The sequence below is a fragment of the Electrophorus electricus genome, chromosome 4, assembly GCF_041902795.1.
Source record: "Electrophorus electricus isolate QZ-2024a chromosome 4, ASM4190279v1, whole genome shotgun sequence".
NCBI lineage: Eukaryota > Metazoa > Chordata > Actinopteri > Gymnotiformes > Gymnotidae > Electrophorus > Electrophorus electricus.
The window spans coordinates 16023322-16047425 of record NC_137500.1 but is presented as its reverse complement, the minus strand read 5'-3'; the positions used below and the strand labels follow the sequence as shown (position 1 = coordinate 16047425).

The 24104-nt window shown below is 42.1% G+C and overlaps 1 protein-coding gene across 13 annotated transcripts in view; it reads right to left on the bottom strand.

Moving 5' to 3' along the window:
* Positions 1-24104, bottom strand: part of nrcama (neuronal cell adhesion molecule a) — a 51457-nt gene that overhangs the window by 10582 nt on the left and 16771 nt on the right. For 6 of the 13 annotated variants that reach the window (XM_035521679.2, XM_081712638.1, XM_081712636.1 and 3 more), the window contains exons 3-23: positions 12111-12296; positions 11158-11175; positions 10657-10762; positions 10281-10474; positions 9851-9973; positions 9451-9621; positions 7731-7842; positions 7436-7620; positions 6443-6574; positions 6189-6332; positions 5918-6029; positions 5588-5754; positions 5166-5313; positions 4794-4918; positions 4367-4396; positions 3908-4009; positions 3360-3557; positions 1640-1710; positions 1307-1532; positions 892-1007; positions 58-262 (exon numbers count right to left, since the gene is read on the bottom strand). In XM_035521679.2, the coding sequence (XP_035377572.1) occupies positions 58-262; positions 892-1007; positions 1307-1532; positions 1640-1710; positions 3360-3557; positions 3908-4009; positions 4367-4396; positions 4794-4918; positions 5166-5313; positions 5588-5754; positions 5918-6029; positions 6189-6332; positions 6443-6574; positions 7436-7620; positions 7731-7842; positions 9451-9621; positions 9851-9973; positions 10281-10474; positions 10657-10762; positions 11158-11175; positions 12111-12204 (2779 nt within the window). In that variant the 5' untranslated portion in view covers positions 12205-12296. The remainder of the gene's footprint in view (positions 1-57; positions 263-891; positions 1008-1306; positions 1533-1639; positions 1711-3359; positions 3558-3907; positions 4010-4366; positions 4397-4793; positions 4919-5165; positions 5314-5587; positions 5755-5917; positions 6030-6188; positions 6333-6442; positions 6575-7435; positions 7621-7730; positions 7843-9450; positions 9622-9850; positions 9974-10280; positions 10475-10656; positions 10763-11157; positions 11176-12110; positions 12297-24104) is intronic. The other 7 variants (XM_081712635.1, XM_081712637.1, XM_081712640.1 and 4 more) reach the window with 3 other exon arrangements.

The following is a 24104-nucleotide window of genomic DNA, read 5'->3' as shown; positions in this document are numbered from 1 at the left end:
TCGCTTTTGACTGAGCGAACCTTAGCTTTTGAATTAGCAAATGCTACCTAACCCTACCTCCCTCAGGCGTCTCAAAATGCTGGTCCGCGCTGGGTGGCCCATCACCCTTGCTGTTGAAGACAAGGACACTGATGGCATATTGGCTGTAGGGGTGCAGATCAGGGAGGTGACCCTTTGTCTCGTTCCCACTGAAAATGCGTATCCGAGGCTCTTCTGGATGGGTGTCCTCCCTCAGCAGGCTTCTCTCCTTCCAGTACTTCACCTACCACACACCAATCACTCCATACGGTAATCTACTCTATGTGCAAAGCTCATCTTGATTAACCCCTAAAATAAATGAGTGGTTCTCTGACTATGCTACATCCGCCAGCAGTTCTAAAACATTTAACATATTTTGTCACTTATCTAACACATTATGCTACAAGTTGGATATTTTTAACATTAACACTTCATTACTGGTAAATTGTTCAAACAAAAAAGTGGAGCAATTCTAGCGAGATGGAGGCAGAACTGAAAAAAAAAAGATAAAGTAGAGGGGCAATGAGATGACCAGGGGTAAGCATTCAGCCTCTCAATCTATAGATTAATTACTTATTACTTAATGAATTTAGTTATTATTTCTAAGGCATTTTATTCAGTAACTGCTGTGAATTATTCATTAACTACATTGAAACAAATAAGGGTATCAAATCATGTGTTAAATCCCAAAACAAAATTGTGTATCACAACCACCTTGCACAAGTACTTTTCCCCAGGTGTAACTTGGGATAAAGGTACTCAGTGACCCAGCAGCAGTAGCATTGATTCAGGGGTTCTGGCTTTTGATGGTAAGCAATGGTTGTTCCCTTTTATTCCCAAGTATATATTGTATCCCAGCATTCCCAAGCATACCTTGTATCCCTGCAATCTGCCTCTGACTGCAGAGGGCTGAATGGACTCCCAGTGGACCTCAGCCAGCGTGCTGTTCTGCACCAGTACCTGCACATTCTCCGGTGGCGTCATGGGCCCTGTGAAACCCAGAAAGAGCATTGTTTTGTCTCCCATATTAGGAATCAAATATTCTTTAAAGTTTCTTAGATGTTATAATGTTACATGGAACATACAAAGTTGTTCCTTAAAAAAAGCTGAAACTTAAGTTTGCTGAAAACTTTCTAGTGTTCAGTTAAAGGGCATTTATAAGAAAATCAGCCACTGAACATATGAGTATGAAAACTTACTGGTCATCTTAAATTGCACCTAAACTGAGTGACGTGTGTTCAAAACAGGGCCCTGAGCATATAATTCAGAAACGCAGCGGCAGACTCACGGCCCTCTCCTGAGTATCCCAGCACCACCTCTGGTTCAGGGCCAGCCCCATAGTTGTTCTCGGCCTGCACAGTCACCTCATATGGGACGAAGGTGGGTGTGCCTGACACTATGTATTCGGAGATGTTAGCCACAGTGACGGACGTCCAGTCTCCGCCCATGTCCCACCGTCTCCAGCTCACCTTATACTGAAGCCCAGGGCCGTTGGCCTGAAGCCCTGTTAGCTCCTGTTATTTATTTTACACTTTGAATATTCAAAGAAACAAATGCTGTATGGCATAATGCATTTATGAATTCAGTGTGTTTTAATATAATGTGCTTGGAACCATCTTACCCGCCAGGAGATCACCATATTGTTAGGCTCAGTTCCAGCCACCTCAACATCTGATGGATTTTCATCAGGCTCTGAGAAAACACATCAAAAGCAGAAAAACTTCAGAAACACCATTGCTCTTCTAAAACATTTTCTTAGCTTCTTTTTGGGCAATTAAATTTTTTATTGGAACTTTTTTTTTTTCATTTAAACACAATCTTACAATCTTAACTGCATGGATTTAATTTTGTACTCATTATGACCCGAATATGAACTTTAATACAAAGCTCCAAAAGCAGAATGAACTAATTTAAGGTTAATTTAACAAGTACCATGGCCTATGGTTACATGTTTCTTAACTGTTACCTCAGTATAGGTCTTTGCAATACCTCTGACAAATCACTGTTTTTTTATTATATCCTTTCAGTACCCTGCCAAACCTCAAGATTTCTGTTGAATGCTCTTTATGCCTTTTGGCAAATTAAGGCATGCATGTAATTGTCATGTTTGCGGACCGGTGCTTCGCCCGTTTCCCTGGCTTCATGATCTCTTCCATGTGTTCCAGTCCTTAGTTTCGTTTTCTCCACCCCTCGTTAGTTTTCAACGCCCGTCATTGCTTTCACCTGCCCCTTGTTTATAGTCTTGTTAGCTTTGTATATTTAAATCGTGTCACTGCATCTTAGGTTTGTTGGTCATTTCTAATTTCATTTCTATGTATCTTTGCTGTTCTGACTCTGCCTTGCTTATGGTTACACTGTACTTGTACTCTGTGTTCCAAGTTAAGTTACTATTGTCATTTTCCTGTTAGTGTTTTCTTGTTTTGTTCCTGCATGCGTTCTCTTGGTATTCTAGTTTATGTTGCCTTCTTTGTTGGTATTGCCTTCCCGGTTCATGTTCGTTAACTTGATTCTGTTCTCCTGTCCGCTGTACGTTATCTCTGTGTACTCTCCTAAGTTTCTTTGCTGGTCGGTAATTACATGTCGTGGTCTAGTCTCTTTCCTCGTCGCTTTGCTCCTTTTAGGCTTCTTTCCCCTTAGTTAACTCATACAAGTGTTTGGTTGTCCTCATGTATCTGATACCTGTAATTTAGTCTTGGTCATTGTTTACCTGGTTGAGTAACCCAGTTCTTTGTACTCCCCTTCCTTGCTTTTTACCCTGTTTGTCTGAGTTTTATGCTTCATTGTTATCCCGTAGGTTCCCCCTTAATATTTAGTCCCGTTTATTTATCCAGCGCTCATCCTCACCCTGAATTGGCCTCTAATCCTTTTTGTTTGTTCCTGGTGTTTCTGTTATTAAACCAGTCATTTATTTATATATATATATATATATATATATATAAAAAAATAACATTTTCAGTATGTTTAGTTTATCACTAGTTCGTTAGTTTATAATTTTCACTATGTCTTCCCCTGTTTTGGATTCTGCTCATTCTCAAGTCCAAGGCGCTGGTACTTTGCAAGCGCTGGAACTTTGCACATTAGAGTTACACATAATGCATTAGGCTTCTCTGACATCTTTTTAATACACTGCAATACATTAGATATGCTAGCATTTTACTTACAATATTTTTTTTACCATGTTGTACAACACTAATATGTTTCTATGAGTTTTCTGCCCCTATTATAGCAAATGCACACTTGCCCTCAAACATGCAGATATGTGATGCTTTAAAAACCCCATCTCCTGTAACAAACATGCACAGCACGGAGTGTTTATACAGGCAAGCTCTGGGGCCACTCACGAGCGGGGTTGGTGCGGTACTGGCTGGACGGGTGGCTGGGGTCACTCAGGCCTACGTTGTTGAGTGCAAGCACCCTGAAGGAGTAATACACGTATGGGGAGAGGTCCAGGAGCACCGTGGTGCTCGTGCCTGCCACCACTGTCAGGTTGTTCCATGTCCCTGGCTCGTGGAGCGAATCCTCATACTGGATCAGGAACTCTGTGAAAACAACACACCCAGCGTTGTGAAAAGACCTCAGGAGTTTTTGTTTCATTCCATTTATTGGTTTCACCACTTTTTAAAAAGTGGTGAAATCAACTGCTTGTTATGGCAGCAAAACAAAAGGTGCCCAAGCAAGGCAAACACAGTGCTTCCCATTGATTTTCCTTTGAAATTATCTTAACTAAATGTACATGATCAGAACCTGATTATTCTCAGGAACTGAGAAAAGATTACCATTAATCAAGAGTTTTGTGTTTGTGTCACTTGTTACTGCTTGGTGGAAAAAAAATATAGAGAGAAACACTCAAATTATTTTTTGAAGGCTTTCAGTGGTTTGTTGCACCCACCCTGAATGCGACTGTTGTGTTCATCTCCAGGGGTCCAGGTCAGCTGCACACTCCTCTCCCTCTGGTCAGTCAGCTCCAGGTCTCTCGGTGGGTCTGGTCGCTCTGGGACCCCATACAGACTACCAATCATTCCACGGTACATGACAAAACCATCCAATGGCGTGCATTACATGCATTACAATGAAAATGACTCGCGTGCAAGTTTATGAATGAATACCAAAAAAGTAGTGTCACAAATGTCTCAGAAATGACTTACCAGTGACTTCCAAAATAATAATAGTGCACAATAAACTGAAATGAGTGGATTCTGGCTGTCCTTAAATTTACCAATGATATTGTCATTTAGCTTATAGTAAACCGTAGCAGTAGTAAAAAAGGTAGTAAAGCCTTAATAAACTTAAAAAAAAGATATCAAGAATAGGCTTGGGGGTTTGAGGGTGCTAAGGTCACATGCTTTACCGTAGAAAACAGGTGGAGTTGGAGTGGCTTCTGCCAGCAAAACGCAAGAGGAGGGGAGAAGTTCATTGTTAGCATTATAAGGTGTTCCACTCCAATACAAGAACTCACCAATCAGCAATCGCAAACTCCAGCCAAATTGGTTCACTACTATTGTACATGATTAGAGCCAACTGCATAGAAAAATTGACCTGCCCTGAGCAAAATGGAGGTTTGACTAACAGATGATACAACAAGTTTTAAACCTAATGTAGCAGTTTCAAAACCTGATCTACCATTCTGAAATTACATCTCAGTGTAACATTAATAGCTAACATTACAAAGCTGGCATGAGCACTGACTACTATATCTAAGTGCTAAGGTAACTTGCAGAAGCCACCTTGCAGAAACCATCTTGATTTCTTCAAAGAGGAGAAGGAGGAATGCATACCAACTACTGTCAGCATGGCACTGGCCGAGTCTTGATCCAAGGTGGTGTTCATAATGCACATGTAGGTGCCTTCATCCTGCTCCATCACATTGTTTATAGTCAGACTGTCAGAGCCCACCACAAACCTATAGACCCCAAAACACCATGATCAGAGCTGTGAATCTAAACTTTATAGTGTATTCATCCATCCTATCTCTGCATGTTTAGTAAATCAATAAAAAAAAACACTGAAGAGGACAATTCAAATGTTCTCAAGTAGTGTCTATGTTAAATCACCAGAACTAACAGACCAAAACCCACCCATAGATATAAAGATCTCCGTAATTCCAACACCCCCTGACCACGGGTCCGGCAAGTGATCCTTGACCTTACCGATCATCATCAGGCAGCTCTCCATTGTCTTTGAGCCAGGTCATGACAAGGATCAGCGTTGGATCATGCGTCACCTTACACTCAAACACAGCCTTCCCTCTCCTCTGCACCACCTTGTATTCTGGTTGTCGGAGGATTCGCGTGGGCTCTGAGAACAAGGCAGAACCTGCGATGACACTTCCAGAAACTTTGCTTATGTTCTCACCCATTCACATTCTTGGTCTCTCTTTCACAGAAACTCATTAATTTAAGTTTTTTACACATTCACGTTGCCTTCTGCTATAGCATCTGGCACAAACGGACTCATATAAAAATTCAAAACACCATACAAATGAGTTCATGAGACATGAGACATCATGGCTATTAAGACTCATGCTTGGATGGTGGGATAAAATTCATCACAAGAGAGATGCGATTCTTACCTTTCACTTCTAGGTAGACTTGATTTTCCTTGCTGCCCTGGTTGTTTGTAGCCACACATGTGTATTTCCCACTGTGTAAGGGCTGTGCTGCAGTTATCTGTAAAGTGCCATTCTCGTGCAGCAGATAAGTATCCCCATCCTTTACAGCAGTCTGGCCATCTTTGAACCTACAGAAAACCGGCCAATGAAAAAAGGTCAGTGTCACAACATGAGAAAGACCTAGTTATATTTTATCACACTAAAGTCACTATGTGCATTCACTACTCTGGATTGTTTGAGACACACAGTTAAAAAATGACTTCAGTACAGATGCTGTCGGTGCTGAAATACCAAGTAATCTTGGGTATTGGTGACCCAAAGGAGGCACAATCCAACATGGCCAGCCTGTTGCTGATAACTTGGTAGATGTGGTTTGGAGGTGTCAGCACCCTCGGAGGCTCGGCTGAAAGAATAATAAAGCAAAGCTCTAATGGAGCTTCTTAATCCTTAATGAAATTATCCTTAAACAATGCCTGATGCTTCCACTGAAATCAGTAGTTCTGATCTGTCATTCATCAATCAGCTCCAACCTAAGATACAAGAACAAACAGCCATAGCTCACCAAGCACACTGACGAAGGCATTGGCCAGCAAGTAGCCAAACTCGTTGGAAGCATTGCACTGGTAAACAGCACTGGATCCAGTCTGCACATTGCTGAGGATGACCCTGTTGTCCTCTATTTTCCTACTGGGATCATTGGGCGAGTCTACAGGGGGAAAACACGTTACATAAACACATTCATTTAGGCTTCCATCCTTTGTCTCACCGTGCTTTCTGTGTGGGTAGAGATGAGATCTCGGCTCAAGGGACACTTACTCTCGATGGGGATGCCATTGATGGACCAGGTGATGGTGGGTTTGGGGTTCCCCCCAGCCAGGCATGTGAGCATGCCCGACTCTTCAGGTGCCAGGATGAGGTTCTGCGGAGTGCTGATCCAAAAGGGAGCCGCTGTTTGGGAATTGAACCAATGTCTTCAGTGTTACGTTTTGCAGTACATTGCCATGTATAGTTTACATTACCATTTTAAAGTACTTTCAGCACTGCGCTGGTTCACAGTAATATTATTTTAATTTAATTCCAAATCAGTGTCTGATGTAACATGGATACCATCACCAATAAGTTTTCTTGAAGTGCAAATAATCATTACAAGCTAGTGTAGATATGTATAGGAAATGTCTGCAAATCAAAATTAACTAGATGCTGTCGCGGCACAGCCCCCTTTTCCTAGACTGCTCCCCATGTTGGTGTGTGCATGTGTGTGTGTCCATCACCACACCCCAACCTTGTTAAATGGTCTTGTGTCATTGTATTTAGATATCCTCCTTGTTAGTGTGTATTTAGAGTCCTGTTTGATTATTATCCATTGGTGATGTTTGACCCTGTGTTTTACACGCTCCTCTGGTGTTCACTCTGCTCAGTTTTGTTTAACCGTCTATTGTGTTTTGACTGCTAGCTTGGTGTCATTCTTTGTGTTTACATTTTGTTCTTTTTGTGTTAATAAACATCAGTGCTGTTTGAACAACAGTTTGCGCCAGCATCCTTCCTTGCATCCCAACGTTACAGATGCAATACATGTTTGGAGGATGCCAAATTATCTTTCACTGCAGTGAGATCATTTCACCAAACAAGAACTAAATAAATACTTAAAATAAAAAAATTAAATAGTCCAAACATGGTATGAACAGTCCCAAGTAAGATACTCAGTTGCTGCCTACATTTATATTTGAATGATTGTTTTCTATTTACAGACAGTTAGTGTTGCCAAGTCAAGTAATTTGGATATTTAAGAATGTGCAAATGAGACCAGACCTTTGACCACCACGGTGATGGTGTGATTAGTGCTGTCCAGATGGTTCCTGGCCAGGCAGCGATAATCTCCACCATCCGCCTCAGTCACCTCGCTGATCCTCAGAGTCTTCTGGAAGTTCAAAAAGGACAAGCGCTCTTTGGGCAGGTCACCACTGTCCTTGGCCCAGGAGATTTCTGGCGTTGGACTGAGACAGCAAAGAAGTGATTCAATAAATAAGCAAGGCAATGAGTAAATGTCTCACAGTTTGGGTTTCCCAGTAGCATGGTTCAGCAGCCTCTGCTTCTAGATACTCACAGCCCATCGGCAATGCACTCCAGCTCCAGAGTTTCTCCCCGTAGTACCTGGGTGGTGCTGTTTGCTCCTGATGGGTACATAAAGGAGGGCGGGCGCTCCATGGCCAGCCGGTCTGAAACAAGGAGTAGCCATAGTTAGATGCAAGCCAAACAGGGATTTGCCATGGTCAGAATGAGCAACCAGTCAAGTGGTGACTAGGGTCGGTACACCAACACAGAAAAGAAGAAAGAACTTTCACTATAATGTAAACATTCACTGCTATGATACTGGTGTACAACTGAAGGACTCTGTGCTGGCCCTATAAGATGGCTGAACTTCAGTGCAATGTTACAGACATTGCTTCATTTCTTTAGCTTTTCTTCAGAACCTGCAAGATATTAATGAGATAAACTGAATTATATTACGACCTTCACCTTATATGTACAAAGTGAACCTCTCACAGCATTAGCAATGACTTCTGAGTGGATGGCAATATCCTTCCATTGCATCTTTTTAGATTGGATTTAAAAAGAGAATCGAAGGATTAAGAGAAAGAAATCAAGATAAATAGGAAAGATCTATAAGAATAATGTCACGTTTCTTATATGAACATTTGCTTCAGTGGTTAAATTAAGTACACTTCCTTGTTTGTAAAGATACAGACAAGCTAAGTGGTTAGTTAAATCTGTACTTTTCATAAATACAGTACATCATGTATAATAGAGATGGTTACATTAACATTGACTAAAAAAACACTGACAGATGAAAAAGGACTGCTTACTGCCATCACAGACTTCAGCAATTAATTATTGTTCAATTTGTATAAATATTTTAAACATTTTTAGATGCACAGTGCAAACTAGATATGTAATGTCAGCATCAGCCTCTTTTTCATCCTGTTTTTATACATTTGATTTAAAAGGTGGATAGTAGAGGGGGTGACATGGTATTAATGCTAAGTGGATGAAATGTCAGCTGGATGATGTGAAGTGTGAGCTGCTGGTAGAACTGGTAGAGACAGGGTGCATGTTATATTACTGGTTAAGTGGAACTACAGGGGTAGGTAGGGTTCACTTGGATAAGGTCTACTCAAACTCACCACCCAAAATATCAGTGTCATTCAAATAAGCTGCCAAGACTGTCTCATTCATTGTATCAACTGGAATACAACAAAAAAGTCAAAAACAAGCAGTGCTACAAGAACACAACAACACTCTCTCTTGATCACAGAAAAAAAAAAAGATACTTAAATAATGACTTAAAAGGGATTGACATTTATAGCAATTGGCAGACATACAGTATTACAGTATGTGTGGTCCCTTGGGAATCCAACCCATGACTTTCGTTTTACTAGTACCTTGTACTACCTTCTCTACCAAGTAAGCTTCAGGAGCACATAACTAGCAGGATTTAATAACAGTTGGTGGGAATGACGCCGCTAAGTTTGGCATGAGGCAGTGGGGCTCACGACCACAGCGCGCCACACCACATTACCCACACTCCCACAGTGTAGAGTCTAAGGTCCAGTCCATTTAAGTCCCACCAGTTAAGGAGACAGACATTATTTCAGATCAGAGTGCAAATATCATATTATCGTATCATCCAGAAGAAATGCTCAGCTAAGAAACTAGCGAATTAGCGAAATAGATTCCCTCTTGGAACTTTATTTCCTCTGAATAAAACTGGACAGGTTGCTGGAAAGGGGAAGGGGAGGTGGCGACAGGAGGGTGGAAAGCCTCACCATCCAGCACGGTCACCGTGATAGGCTGCTTCTGCTGGATGGTTTGCGTGTGGGGGAAGCGAGCGTAGCAGATGTAGTCACTCCTGGTGTCCTCTGGCAGCACGTTGGAGAAGTACAGGTCTCCGTTCAGCGCCTGAGACACGCGGCTGTTTTGGGGCAGCCTCTGGAAGTCTGGCCAAGGGAGGAGACATGGAGAATGATGTGGGAAACTTTTAACAACTACTGATAATAATAATAATGATAATAATATAATAATTATTATTATTATGTCCTTCATGCACAGGTTATATCTAAAAAAGAGTGATGTCATAAATAAGTAACAGAGAGACGCAATCATTCAGAGGACTTATGACTAAGCACTTCAAGATTAGCATGAGCCGAGTGTCATCTCAGGACTCACTGTTGTCCATCCAGAAGATGATGGGTGGGGGGAGTCCAGCTGGGGGTCTGCAATGCAGAACCAGAGACACACCCACCTGTACTGTGATTGGCTCATTTCTCTCCTTCGACCACAAGGGGGACTCTGTGAAACATAAATGTGAAGAGATCCAAACCAGGGGGCTTGTTCGCTCTCTCGCTTGCTCGCTCTCTCTCTCTCTCTCTCTCTCTCTCTCTCTCTCTCTCACACACACAAACACACACACACACTGAGTGAAGCCATATAAGCTTCTGGCAGGTCACATTTACTTTTCTGTTTCTGTTATCACACACATGAGGAATTCTGATTTACATACCCAGCACTGACATTAATAAGTTAAGGATTAAGATTGTGCTTATTCATGCAGGTTATTGGTTGTGTTGTGAGACTGTCAGAGAGAAGGGGTGCTTACTAGACTGCCGTATGACGATGTTGTTGGACACAGCAGTGCCATGCTGATTCCGTGCTGTGCACTGGTACACGCCCTCGTACACTTCAGCTTTCTCGCCGCTGGTGTCGATAACCAGCGTGCCTGAGTTTGGATTCATGGTCACTTTCGGGTCTTTGTCCATGTCAAAATGAGTGCCGTTGCGTGTCCACGAGAAGCTGTGTGGTGAGAGCAGTGGAGTTTCAAGAAACCCACGCATACCTCTGACCAATTGTACATCCACAGCTCAGAAACAGTGGTGTAGTCGGTGCTGAGTGACAGCTCCCAGCAGTGTGCACAGTGATCAAAAAAGGTGGTATGATGGCATGTGACAAGCCATGTGAATCCAAGTGACACCCACCTCGGATGTGGCTTCCCCTTCGCTTCACAGTGGATGACAATGTTTTCCCGTGGGTCAATGATGTAATCCTTGGGGGACTGGTGGGTTATGGTGGGAGGTTGTGGTACTGAAAAGGAGATTTAAGTGTCATCGTAGACATACACACCTATCTACACAGTGGCACATTCCACACAGAAGTAGCACACTTGCAGAATATAATACAGCAGAAAACAGCAAGAACCACAGCATGCATCTTCCTTCATGCCCACGTGACTACAGGAAAACAAGAAGGACAAACGGCCAAAGTGCATACAGCATATGATAAAAAAAAATCTGAAAGAAATGCAGTTTTCCATTTGTTTTCCTGTTGTTCATAAGCAAGTAGGCAATTATTCATGATGCAAAAAAGTGTGGAAGGAAACATGTGAAGCACTACAGCAGCATGCAAATTCACAACCACTGCAGTCGAGTCAAGTGAAGGAATTACACAACAACCATCCCACAGAATGTGCCCTAACTTACATCCCTCCAGAAATTTAGCTTTAGGTCCGAACGAATCAGAAAATAGGTGAGCGGAAAGTAAGACAATGGGCATTAGTGTCAAGAAAAGGAGAGACTACAGTTTCCTACAAAGCACTAAAAAGCAGCCAAGCCATTTTACAGCTGTACTGCAACTGTAAACATGCTTAGGAAATGTATATGAGGTTGTAAACTAGGTGCATATCGTAGTCTTAATACAAATATTTACCAAGCCTTATAATACAAACAAATGTCATCTAATTAAATTATTTCTATTTATCTCTATTATTTGGTTAAGGTTGTTATGTTATTGTTTCATTTGGAATGGATTTAATAGACATAAGACAGTATTACTGATACACATTTTAGAAGAATCATATTATAGCTGGCATTAAATCATGTTTGGTGAGTAGTGCAGTTCTTTAGTGGACAGAGAGAGAGAGAGAGAGAGAGAGAGAGAGAGAGAGAGAGAGAGAGAGAGAGAGAGAGAGAGAGAGAGAGAGAGAGAGAGCTGGAGCAGGTGAGCAGTATTCAAGTCCTTAAGCTTAAGCAGTACTGATGCTGAATAAACCAAGTGGCTCAGGATACATAACAGGGAAGTTCCAAACAGTTAACAATGACTCAAATAAAAGACACTTGACACTGTCTTCACTGAAATAAATAGTAATAAGATCTTGGCTGTAAGTTCTTCAAATTGTACTATAGAGACTGCTGAGTGAAGTGCATCTGATTTTATCTCATATGAGGAATACTCTAACAAAGAAAATCTGAACATATTGATATTATGCATAGTCTACTTTAAGATTACTTTATCTAAAATCACAATAATCTTGACAGTGACCGGTCAACAAGTCCACAAGTATATTTACAGCTATTGAAGTCATAAATGTGAATTACACCACAGTAATCACTTCAGAGACTAAAAAGTGACATGTACATGGTCACAACACACTTACAGTCCAGAGGCACTTCTAAGGCAGTGGTCATGTGACCCAGCAGCAGCACCATCACCACTCCTCCACAGAGTGCGTATTTCCTCTTCCTGTTCATGGCAGGGTGTGTCACAGGGAAATCCTTCCCCTTTTTGGTCAAAGCTCACACTCAGAGTTAGTGTTCAGACATACAGGACATCCACAACACACCTGAGGGAGGGGGAGAGAGAGAGAGAGAGAGAGAGAGAGAGAGAGAGAGAGAGAGGTATAATTGTGTAGTAGATGACAAAAAGTATACACTGTTGACCATTGTTGTCAACCCAAACTGTAGTTGGGTCTTCAATTGCATCATATGCTGTTCCTTTGCTTAGCCTGAATATTATCTAGTCAATTTTAAATAAAGATTTAAAAAATCAACTCAATAATTAGATAAAAGCTCTTTTATGTGTGATGACTAAAATTCTAAACACAAAGCTTCCCCTGCTTTGCTCTTTTGCAGACAGGATTTTTCACAAAGCACAATTGCATGTTCTATAGATCTTTCATGATGATAATTTTAGCAATATAGTGGTATACATCATTTTAAGAATATTAGAAAAATTGCCATAATTTTTAGGCCATACTCGAGGCCACTGTAAAAGAATTTTAGCTGTCAGGATCTCGCACAAGTTTAATTAGCATTACAGTTTTAATACCTGATGCTTTTCACATTGATAAATGACCAAAGGGAATTATGAACTGAATTAAATAATGTACAAGCACCATAATATGTTTACACCAAACAACTATGAGGCTACTGTTTGCAGTTTTTATAATTATGTTAAACATAACTACTGTAACATTTTAAGAACACTCTATGCACTCTGCCTCAGTAATTGTTCTTATTATATATTTTGTCCTTTATTGTTTATATTGTTGCTGTTGTGGTGTTCGGTGTCAACCAGAGGAGGATGGGACCCAGTTTTGATTCTTGGTTCCTCTCAAGATTTCTTCCTCATGCTCTCAGGGAGTTTTTCCTCACCACTGCTTTCCTCGCCTTGGCTTGCTTACTGGGGATTTGGACATATGTAATGCTGCTTTTTGACAACAGTCATTGTACAAAGAACTACATCAATAAATTTCTTTGCCTTTGACTTTATGCTGGCTGCCAGCTAGTAACCTGTGAAGTTTCATGTGCTTACTCTTTAGCAAAGGAAATGCTTAAGGCTCTGATCTGAGGATTCACATTGCTTTTGTTGAAGCTGATTTGATCCTGTCACCAGAGAAATAAAGAGCTGAAATCTGTAACACTGTATTGCTTCGAGCCAGGAGCAGTGTGTACTGGCCTGGCCCAACAAGGCATGCACACGTATGTGTGTGAGCATGATAAGACAGAAGACAGGGTGCTGTTGTGATGTCAACCCGCTTGATGCTGGCATATGGATCATACACTGAGAGTACAAATTAAGCAGGACCGCTGTCAGGCTCTTCAGCGGCACAGAAGATAGAAAAAAGCAACACAGTAGCCCTTGTAACATAAAAGCTCTGAATTCATCAGGTTTCATTTCATTCATTTGGTTTTAAATGCTTTGACTAGCAGTGAAACTCCATGATCAGAGGTTTTTTAATACTTTGGTTATAACTCCAGAAGGAGTGAGAAATCATAAGCTAATGCCACAGTGAGAACGATGCAAAGTAGGTTTATCAGAGTTGAAATTTATGCTTCTTCTTTCATTAAGGCATGACTCTTTGCAGCATTTATTGTTTCCTTATAGAGTGTTTGGGCAGCTAACATTCAGAAAAGCACATGAAAAAACAAATATGGATTATCAGAGGTGGGTGCAGACTAACGCTCCGTGGGATGACCATGCAAAGCAGACTTAGAGTGACCATCTCTGATGCTTAGAAAGCTGCGCCAGGTAAACATCTCTCACTTTGCATAATTCACAAGATCTACAGCCTTGACTCTCAGACAGACAGACAGGGGGAGAGAGAGCGAGGGCAAGCGCGAGAGAGCGAGAGAGAGAGAACATGACACAGAGCTCTTCAAACACATCAGGGACTGAGAGCATGCTGAGTTGGCCTTGAACTGAAGGTGGGGACTCGCCTTATGTCAGTGTAGTTAACATTGAAGATCCATAGAGCACAAAGGAAACACTGCTGCTCATTTAACCCTCGTGTTCTGACTTTCATCTGTTACTTTTTTATCTGCATGAAATGTCTTTTCCCGAAATGATCAAATGTCTTCAGGTAATTTTTGACCCAGTAGTTATTAAATGATTTATAGGTAAATTGAAGCATTATTAAATTATTTGTAGCAACTAAACAGCATGAAAACACTATGAATATAAAACATTCTACTGATATTATTTCAAAAACATTTCATACACACAGAGAAAGAGAGAAAATGGAGGAAGGGAGAGAAAGAGAAAATAACAAAGATAATTATACATGCTTCAATAAAAAAACCTTTCCTGTCAATTTACAGTATTATCCATCCCCGAGCTTCACACCTGACCCTGCTTCTTGTGGGAACACATATTTTTCCCCATGAGAAACACATACCTTTTGTGCTTTTGAACTTGTAATGCTCACAAAGTAAAAGCGTTACTCGTTGGGAGAGCATTGTTTTCTCACATGACATGGGTAATAGGGGTGGTTGTCATATTTCTATAAAAGGCACCACTTATATCAGGACCCCATTTTCTCTCTGCTGAAAACATACAATACAATATCCAACAGGTCCTTGACTTGCTGAGGTCAGAAGATGTACAAGAGGAACAAAATCATAATAGAAGCTAGGAAGAAGAGATATCTGAAGAAGATGATGAGAAATATAATCCTGATCATGATGATTCATCTTCAGATGAGGAAGAACTCCCTGAAGACCATCAAGATAAGAGAGACATTTTTGTCAAAGAACACACTTAAATGTTCCTCATCACGCTTTGCCAATCAGGGCAGGCTGGCAGCACACAATATAATGAAGATGACTCCAGAGCCAAAAAGATTAGCTATGTTCAATGCCAAGGTCAACGTTCTGTCTCTATTACTCCAGCCACTGAAAAAATCATCCTTTAAATGACAAATATGCAGGGTTTCCGCAAGTATGGAGAAGACTGGAAGAACTTGGATGCCATCAACCTGCATGCCTGTGAATCAAAGCCTCTGTGTGTGATTCCTAGTCTGTCTTAAAGCCTAGTTGCTGTTTGTGTTAATCCTAGCCTTTGTTCATTTCCAAGCTTTGAGGTTTCTCTATCTGTATGTTAATCCTATCTTTGCATTAATTCTAGGCTTTGTTTATTCTAGCCTCTGTGTGATTCCTAGCCTGTTTGGTATAACCTGCTTCCCTTTTCCGTTGCCTTGAGTTTGTGTTTACGATGTATTCCCAGACTCTCCATGTTGTCTTCTTGACCCTGGACTATTCTAGTGACTACAACTCTGGATTCGCGTCCACCTCCTTATCGCTCAACTCATTTTTCCTTACCGCTCAACGCTACATATTTTTACAACCTTTTTATCTTTATATATATATATATATATATATATATATATATATATATATATATATATATATATATATATATATATATATATATATATATATATATACACATACACATACACACACACACACACACACACTACTGAAGAAGAAGATAACCATAGTAGGCAAGATTAGATAGAACAAGTCTGAACTCCCTGCTGCACTCCTTACAACAAAGCAGAGAGCAACCTTTCCCCCAACTACCATGTTTGATTCTTATTACCCAAAGAGTAACAAAAATGTGGTCCTCATGAGTGCACTGCACAAGGATGCTAAGACCAGCCATTGTGAAAACAGGAAGTCAGTTATTATACTGGACTACTAGCAAAGCAAAGGAGGTGTAAACAACATGGACAAGGTGAATGGAACATACGGTTGCAGGCAGAGGACTGCCCACATTATTGATGTGTCTGCTTACAATGTATCTGGAATGAGCTCAACCCTACCTGGATGCCTGGTAATCTTAACAAAAGGAGGGTGTTCCTGGAGCAGCTAGGAAAGGCACTAGTAACCCCTAGTAACCCCCACACAGTAGCCTTTGCAACAATTGTGAGAGGTATTCAAGGGGCTGAATCTGCTCCTGATCCACCTGAGGATTTAGCCAGGGCAGGTGAAAGAAAGATGCCAAATCTGTCCCCCAAGGAAGGACAGTAAAACAAACACAGTGTGCTGCAAAAATCAAAAATACAAAAGTACAATGCCCATGTGCATAAACTGACATACTGCTTTACATGTACAGAATACTCCAAAAATAATATGCTGCATTTACCTGAATGTTTATGTTTTTGCTCTCAATTTTCAGTGGTTCAGTAAATTTGATGTGATAATTGTTTATGCATCTGCTAGGCTTATAGCAGATTCTGATTCAATAAATGTTATGAATATATTGTCTTTTGCTTAAATGTATTGTCTTTTACTTAAATAATTTAGTTTAAAAAATGTTATAATAATGACTAAGTTTTTCATGTGTGACAGTAGTTTGTTCTGCTTAAATTGATGTAATGAAAAAAATTAGATAAAAATCAGATGTCATAAATGTAACGTTGCCCGAGTGCCACAGGGCGCGGCAAGGTGCGTGCCATCATGGGGATGTGGCTACAAACACGGTTGTGTGGCTACAAACGTTGTATGGCTTGCACACAGCAGGCCAGACCATGTGACATATGGGGAAGCGTCCCGTGACAGAACCTCCTCCCATGAGGCGCGGCTCCCAACGCGTCCTCTCCAGGACTGCGAGCCCCAGGCCACCCTGTAGACATATAAAGCACGGCTTTGCCTGGTGCCCACCCAACATTAGGCGGGCTAGGAGCACAAAAGCCCAGGAGACTTCTTGACCGAAGGGAGGATGGCAGAATCCCTGCTTCCCTCAGGGCAGTCTGGTATGCTCCTTGTAACATAATTCGCCTAAACACACAAAAGGCGCACATATACACAAACAGACGCGCCTTCACAAAAACACTTCAGGCACTGTGCTGCAGCAGCTGCTGTCACCACAGGAACTGTAAATGTGTCCCCAGCCTCGACAGACATGCAGGTTGCACGTTCGCCCCGGTTCCGGCCGTGCTCCTCCCCCGAATAGTCCTCCTTCTCCCAGCCGCTCTAGGAGTGCCCCAGACGCGGTTTGCCTACCGAGGCTTTGGACAGACCCCTCTGCAGATCCCGCTGGCTCGACCCAACCGCGCTCTTTACGGTTGTCGTGGGGCACATCGGTCCTCCTTGACTCAAGCTCGATAGCTAGAGTGGACACAGACACCGGTCATGGTCCTCTCCCCAATATCCTGGGATCCCGGCGGGGGTGCCTACGTACCTCCTGTAAGGAAGTCCGTCGCTAGCCGAGGGATCTGGCATCCTGTGGTGGTTGGTCATTCTGTAACGTTGCCCGAGTGCCGCAGGGAGCGGAACAGAACACACAGATTCCCTCAACTTTGTGCAGCATTTAATGACATTTAAACATGTAAGACAATAGTGGCACTCACACATAACAGTAACAGCGAACATAAACACACAACGCTAACGATAACATGGGCTACACTAACATGGATACTAACATTACACTGACAAACAAACAATGACCAACAGTGAGGGATGCACTGACAGGGGTTTAAATAGACTGACAAAACACTAACGATTAACCCCATACAAGGGTGAACCCCCATGCACACGACAGGCCATACCACGTGACTTATGGGGGGTGGAGCGTCCCATGACAATAAAGACTGTCATGGAACGCTCCCCCCCACGAGTCACGTGGTACAGCCCGCTGTGTGCAGGGGGAACCATGTCTATTTGTGGCCATGCCCTCCATAAGGACACACACCTGCATGGGGTTTATCGTTATGTGTTTGTCTGTGTATTTAAACCCCAGTTAGTGTGTGCCTCGGTGTGGGTCACTGTCGGTGTAGGTGTTGTTGTAAGCATTAATAATTTGTATAATCAAAGTTACTGTTGCTTAGCCTTTGTCATCATTATTAATGTTCACGTTGTTAATGTAATAATGTTCACCATTAATGTTTTGTATGAGTGCCATCATTGTCTTGTATGTTTTAAGTCATTAAATGTCTTTCAACGTCGAGGGGGTCCGTGCGTCCTGCTCCACGCCCTGCTGAACTCAGGCGGTCACAGAGACATGGTGAAGGTGTGTCATTTCTGACTCTGAGGACAAGGGGAGTATGCAGTAAATGAAGGCATTACAAGGGTTAATAGTCACACAATTAAACTGCATGCTACGAGGAATCATTGGAAATCATTGGAAATCATTTGGCCCCAGTACCACTATTGCTGAATTTCATTCTGTGCTTCATTTTTATAAAAAGCGCTGCTTGTCGAAAGTGTATGCTGTGAGATTACTCATGAAACACATCCACTAACAAACCACAAGAGTTTTCTTCATCTCAGGTGTTCTTGCTGAACATGCTGGTGAACAGCAGGTGTTCACCAAGTCTAGGCTTCACCATGGAAAGCGCTGTCATAGTGCGCTACCATGGTCTTTTTACCGTTAATCACAAAAAGGGATTGTGGCAACAGTGTCGCTAAAAATACCTGCACACCATCGTCATACGCCACCTTGAAAGGGCCCAGCTGCATGAAGGTCACCTAGAACAGACACTGTTGGAGCAACTTTCTCATTTCGGTCCACATAATAAGTCCTTTCTACTGTTGCTAGATCAACGGGTATGTGTTCTAGCTCTCGAAGGAGAAACTTAAATCCTTTGTTGAAGGGAAAAAAAGGAGGACATTGACTCAAATGAAAACTGCAAATCACAAGCCTCAACTGCTGCATTTAGGCCCAATGGAACCAAAGGCCTGATGCAAAGTGGACTGCAGGGGAAAAATGTATTTGTCAGCATATGAAAGTGAATGGCAGGGGCTAACTCAACCATCTAAAACTCTATATGATGTTAAGCAATGGCCCACCTGTAGAGTCGCAGATTCCGCACATTACAAACTTGCAATAACATCATGCATGAAAAAATACATTTGGTGTCCAGGTCCAGCTATGTGAAAGGATCCAATTCATTTATGCAAGGAAGGAGCGTCTCATATTTCGAGCTAGATTTTTGCATCACAAGTCGATTAGCGGCACCAATGTGGGTCAGATGGAAATTGCATCGTTCTAACTGACTGGCTTCAACTTCGCATATCATTATCTCACTAATGACTAAGGATAAAAGTGCTTTCACGCAGAACCCACTCAAAAAGAGGCTTGTTTGAACCATCACTGAATGCACATCCACAGCAAGAATGGCAAACAGTAGGTGGAGTGACACCTGTAACTGCAGGTGTAATAAACTAACAGAAAGTCATTTCAGGGTTGGAAAAACAGAAACAACTGCTGTTTGGGACCACTGAGAAATCACTCCACTAACACCTGGCATTTTGCTTGTGTGTTGTGTGCAGGATTTGTGTATGCCTTGTGAGGAACTAATGACTCTGCTTCATGCTTCACGATGTCCAAGAAAGCGGAACATTCCTCCATGCCTTCATGGAGCCACCTGAAATCAGCCATTAATGAGGCACCCACACTCCATACACCATACATCATGCACCACACACCAGAGGTGGTATAGACAGCCAAGCCTTATCCTAGTCCCATTCTACACTCCCATGCTACGCTCATGCTACCATTATTATAATAAATAATAGTATAGTAATAACAACACAGAGAGACTGGTGCACGCACACCAACACACTCACACACACACTTTTGCACTCATCTATTTGCACTCATCTATGTATTTATACTTGTGTAATTTGGTGAAAACCCCCAAACGTAGGCCTCAAGCATCAAGGAAGACTTGTGTGAAGGTGTGTGTGTGTGTGTGTGTGTTGTGTGTGCGCGCATGTACACCTGGGAAAGAAAGGATTATGCCCTTCCCCAAAACTGCTACTTAATTTATGTACTGCTCTTAATTTAAGTACTGTACATGTCAGGTCACATGACCTGACCTCTGGTGCTGCAAGACAGATATGAACCATAATAGGTTAGCTGATAAAAGACTTAATTTTGCACTATTTGGCAGACCAAAAAAGTTCTTCTGCCAATCACAATAAAGGAGCTTTCAAGAAAGAAGTATCATGAGGTAGACTCAGTACACACACACACACACACAGCAACAACAGCAGCAACAACAGCAATAACTCTGTGAGTCACCTTCTGAAGGCTGTGTTTATACTGAATGAGCAAACCAGTAATGAAAGTGTGAGGCTATGTGAAAGACAAGCTGGCATTGCTCAGTGGTTTGAATGCCCAGGAAATGCCTTTGAATTGCTGGACTGGTTAGACATAATTGTAAACCCAACAGTATGTTAAAAATAAGAATGCCATGTCACTATGATTTTATGCCTTTGTTAACACACTCTGATAAGAGTGCAAAGACTTGGTTTTGGTTCAGTCGTACATTACGTTACATGATCTATAAAGTCCTAAACAAACTGCAGGAGGACACACACACACACACACACACACACACACACACACACACACACACACACAAACACAAAATAGTTGAGGGTGAAGGGGTACACACATGGTCAGAAAGCTATGAGCCTAAAGGACTGGGAGTGGCCCAGCTAAGCTTTGTAACCTTTCATCTCAGCTACCACCAATCAGGTCAATTGCCCCCTCACCAATAACTTTTCCTTCTTATGATCTAGGGAGTCAGTGAGGCGACATCATCTTGACTGAGTCACACTATGATTGACAAATATGAGACCGTAAAAGGGAAGCCAATGCATTGGACCGTGGCGCCGACTCCGTTACGTGGGCATGGCGGCTGTGAGCGAAATCCCTCTTGAGCTCCCCTTCTGCAGGCGATTGGGCCACTTTCCTTCCTGGCTCATCACCATAGCACGACGTGGCCAAGGCTCCTTACTCCTCTGGGGTACAAAGCCAGAGGGAAGGACCATGAGGCCTGGAAGAAGCCCCACACCAGCACACCCTGCCTGGGGTAGCCAGCGTTGGCTCGAGCATGGTGCTTTGTTAGATGACTCCAGGTGCCAGGAGGCATGGTTGTCAGATGAAACATGGCATTTCTGAGTCCTATACCCTGATACAGACTAAAATGCACTTTATAGCTATACGGCCAAATGTCTAAGCCATTGTAATTTCTGTGAACATGTGAGCATGAATTGTTGTGATATGGAATTTATATTGGAAAAGTTACAAGATCAGATCCTGACAGCCGGTGCATGTTTGCTCAGGCTGCAGGGGAGACTTCATGCTTTTGACTTAAGTAGTAGTTCTAGTCCTGTTTTATTCTATTCAATTTATCTCTAAAGTGTTTAAATAACGGTTAATGAAAGGACAAGCTGCCCATGTATTTATCTCAACATAATGCCTGCATTAACTGAAAGTGGTATATGCAAACGGTTAGTGTGATTTACATCTGAATAGAGTTTTGCTAGTGTAGTGAGACTCAATTAAAAGCCGGCCTGCATTCATCTGGTCCCATTACACAGGCCTCACGCCACGTTTTGTGTGCTTCTTAACTTGCCTGTGTAAACAAACACTGGTCCAGTTTGGCACAGAGGTGCATGAGATTCCATGCCAAAATGACTTCTGTTGTTTGATGCCATCATTAAAAGGGTTATATCTGACATATAACCAACTAGCTGTTATGACCCAAAATAAATCCCATGTATTTACTTTGTATGCAGTCAGTATTGTAGTGGTAGAATTAGTACCACTAGTAGTTCTTACAATAGACAAGGACAACTACATGTGTGCATGTATGCTACTAAGAAAATATCATAGCCTCTGGAATGCAATGGGCAAATTATTAGCAGGCACACATGTAGAGAGAGAGAGAGATACAATAGACCAGTATTAAGTACAGGGCTGCTAAACCTACATGAACTTAACAAAACCAAAGTTACAAAGATGACAGTACCATCAGTGAGGTTTAGACCTGTGACTAACACCTACACCCAAAACAGCCACTTTTAACTACCTGTCTAATGGCAAATCCTGAGACAGAACCCAGAGTACCATTCAGGAAGAGTTCTCTCTGGTTTAAGTGATTGCATCCAGAACAGCTTTTAATGTTCTCTCTTTTTTTAAAGAAAAAAAAAAAGCTCTTTCTATTATTTTTAAATAGACTTTCTCATTTTTTAAAACACTTTCACCACTTTAGTTTATTTCTACTAAGGTACAACCCTTAAGTGACCAAACACTGTTAATGAGCAACTGGGTGAGTCCATATGGGAACGAACACATGGGAACGAAAACATGGGAACACATGGGCAAAAACGAGTTCTTTCATTCCTTGCAACAGCACCTCCACTCTGCCGAAGCCTCGGGGGTCGAGTGACGAGCCCAGCACTTCCCCTTCACTCTGTATCCACGGCAACATGCTCATCTGACAGGCCCGGTTGGCCTCTCTCACATGCGCAAATACAGACGAAGAGGCACACAAAAGGCATGTGGGCCCGTCTGTCATTTTAATGTAAATGTGCCAAGAGGATGGACACTGCACAGAGAGCCGCTCGAGAGCTCTCCGCTGTCCTTGGGAACAGACCAGAAAGAACTATTCTTTACCTAAGCACTGAGTGTCTTCAGGGCAAATGAGCACACTTGATTAAATGTCTCTTTTTAGGCTACAGTTTGGCATCCCAGAGAGCTGGGTTACAGAGGCAACGATACAGCATTCCAGCATTACTGCGACTATTATTTACCTACATGCACTTTTTTGACAAACAAAAACAAGTATTGCCTTACACTTACACTGTTACTCAACATAACAAAGCGCTTACTTTATCTATTTTGGAGGACATGACTTTATGACAGGAAAAGGGGCCTGAATTTCATATCCAGTAAGCCGACACAAATGTATCCGATTTTCACTGCACTGCAAATGAATACACCTGTAACAGTTTTCTTTTTCACTAGCTGGTCTGCTCTACAAAGTCCTCTGGTATGCTGTCAATAACAATTTTCAGTACAACCAGCTCGCCCGGAAATCAGAGCTTTCTAAACATTGCGTCTGTGTTGTGTCTGTGTTTCAGGGACTGGCTTTAGCGTAGCAACCCTATCCAAATACATGAGCTCAATGCTTTCCACATAAGACGGGGAGTGTGATTGTGCACGGTTAGCAGGACCTGCTTGCTCCAGTGGTGTTTGCAGTATGAGAGCTTTGTTTCTCGCCTGGGCTTTGCAAGTCTGCTGACCATCAGCAGACTCCCAGTGGGGCCACATCAGTTGTGTTGCAGTGTTTACCAGCAGTGTAAGCCAAGTCTGGTAATAATTCTGGTAAATAAAAATGAAACTTCTTTCTGTGAAAAGTTCACAAACACAACAGCTGCCAGTTGATAACACCTGACATAAACAGACTTAGCATAGACATATGGGTAACATGGGATTAGTCGGCTTGAAAAGTGCATGCTCCAATGGAAGAGCTACCTTTGAGTAAGGACATCTCACTAAAAGCTCACGTAGCTGTCTGAAGGCCCATGTAGCTGTCTAAAGGCCCACGTAGCTGTTTAGCACCTCCACATACACTTATATGTTGCCATGGACCACATGGACAACAGAGTGACAAAAGGTCCTTGTCTCTGCTAGTGCTAACTTCTTTCATTTAGATGAATGCCAATTACTTCCCCTGTGTGGCTGTCATGAGGTAGGTCCAAGGCTTCTCCTGCCAAGACCAGACTGAGAACCTGCCATAGAGCATCTTTCGATGATTATATGGAAGATGGCTATGATACAAAAGTATATTCATGGGTATTAAACCTTTCTCCTTTCTAGCAACATTTGCCATAATTTGGAAATGTTGAGAAATGTTCACAGTAGTTTGGGTTCCTCTAAATTCCAACTTTTTTTTTATTCACCTCAGTTTTCTCCCGGTGTTAGCTATCTCCAATTCCACCTACTAGTTTACTAATTTTCCCCCTATCACACAATATATCCAAGCCAGGTGGGTGAAGGCTAGCACCTGCTTCCTCTGATACACATGTAGCCAGCCACTGCATCTTTTCAAACTGCCACCAGTGCAACA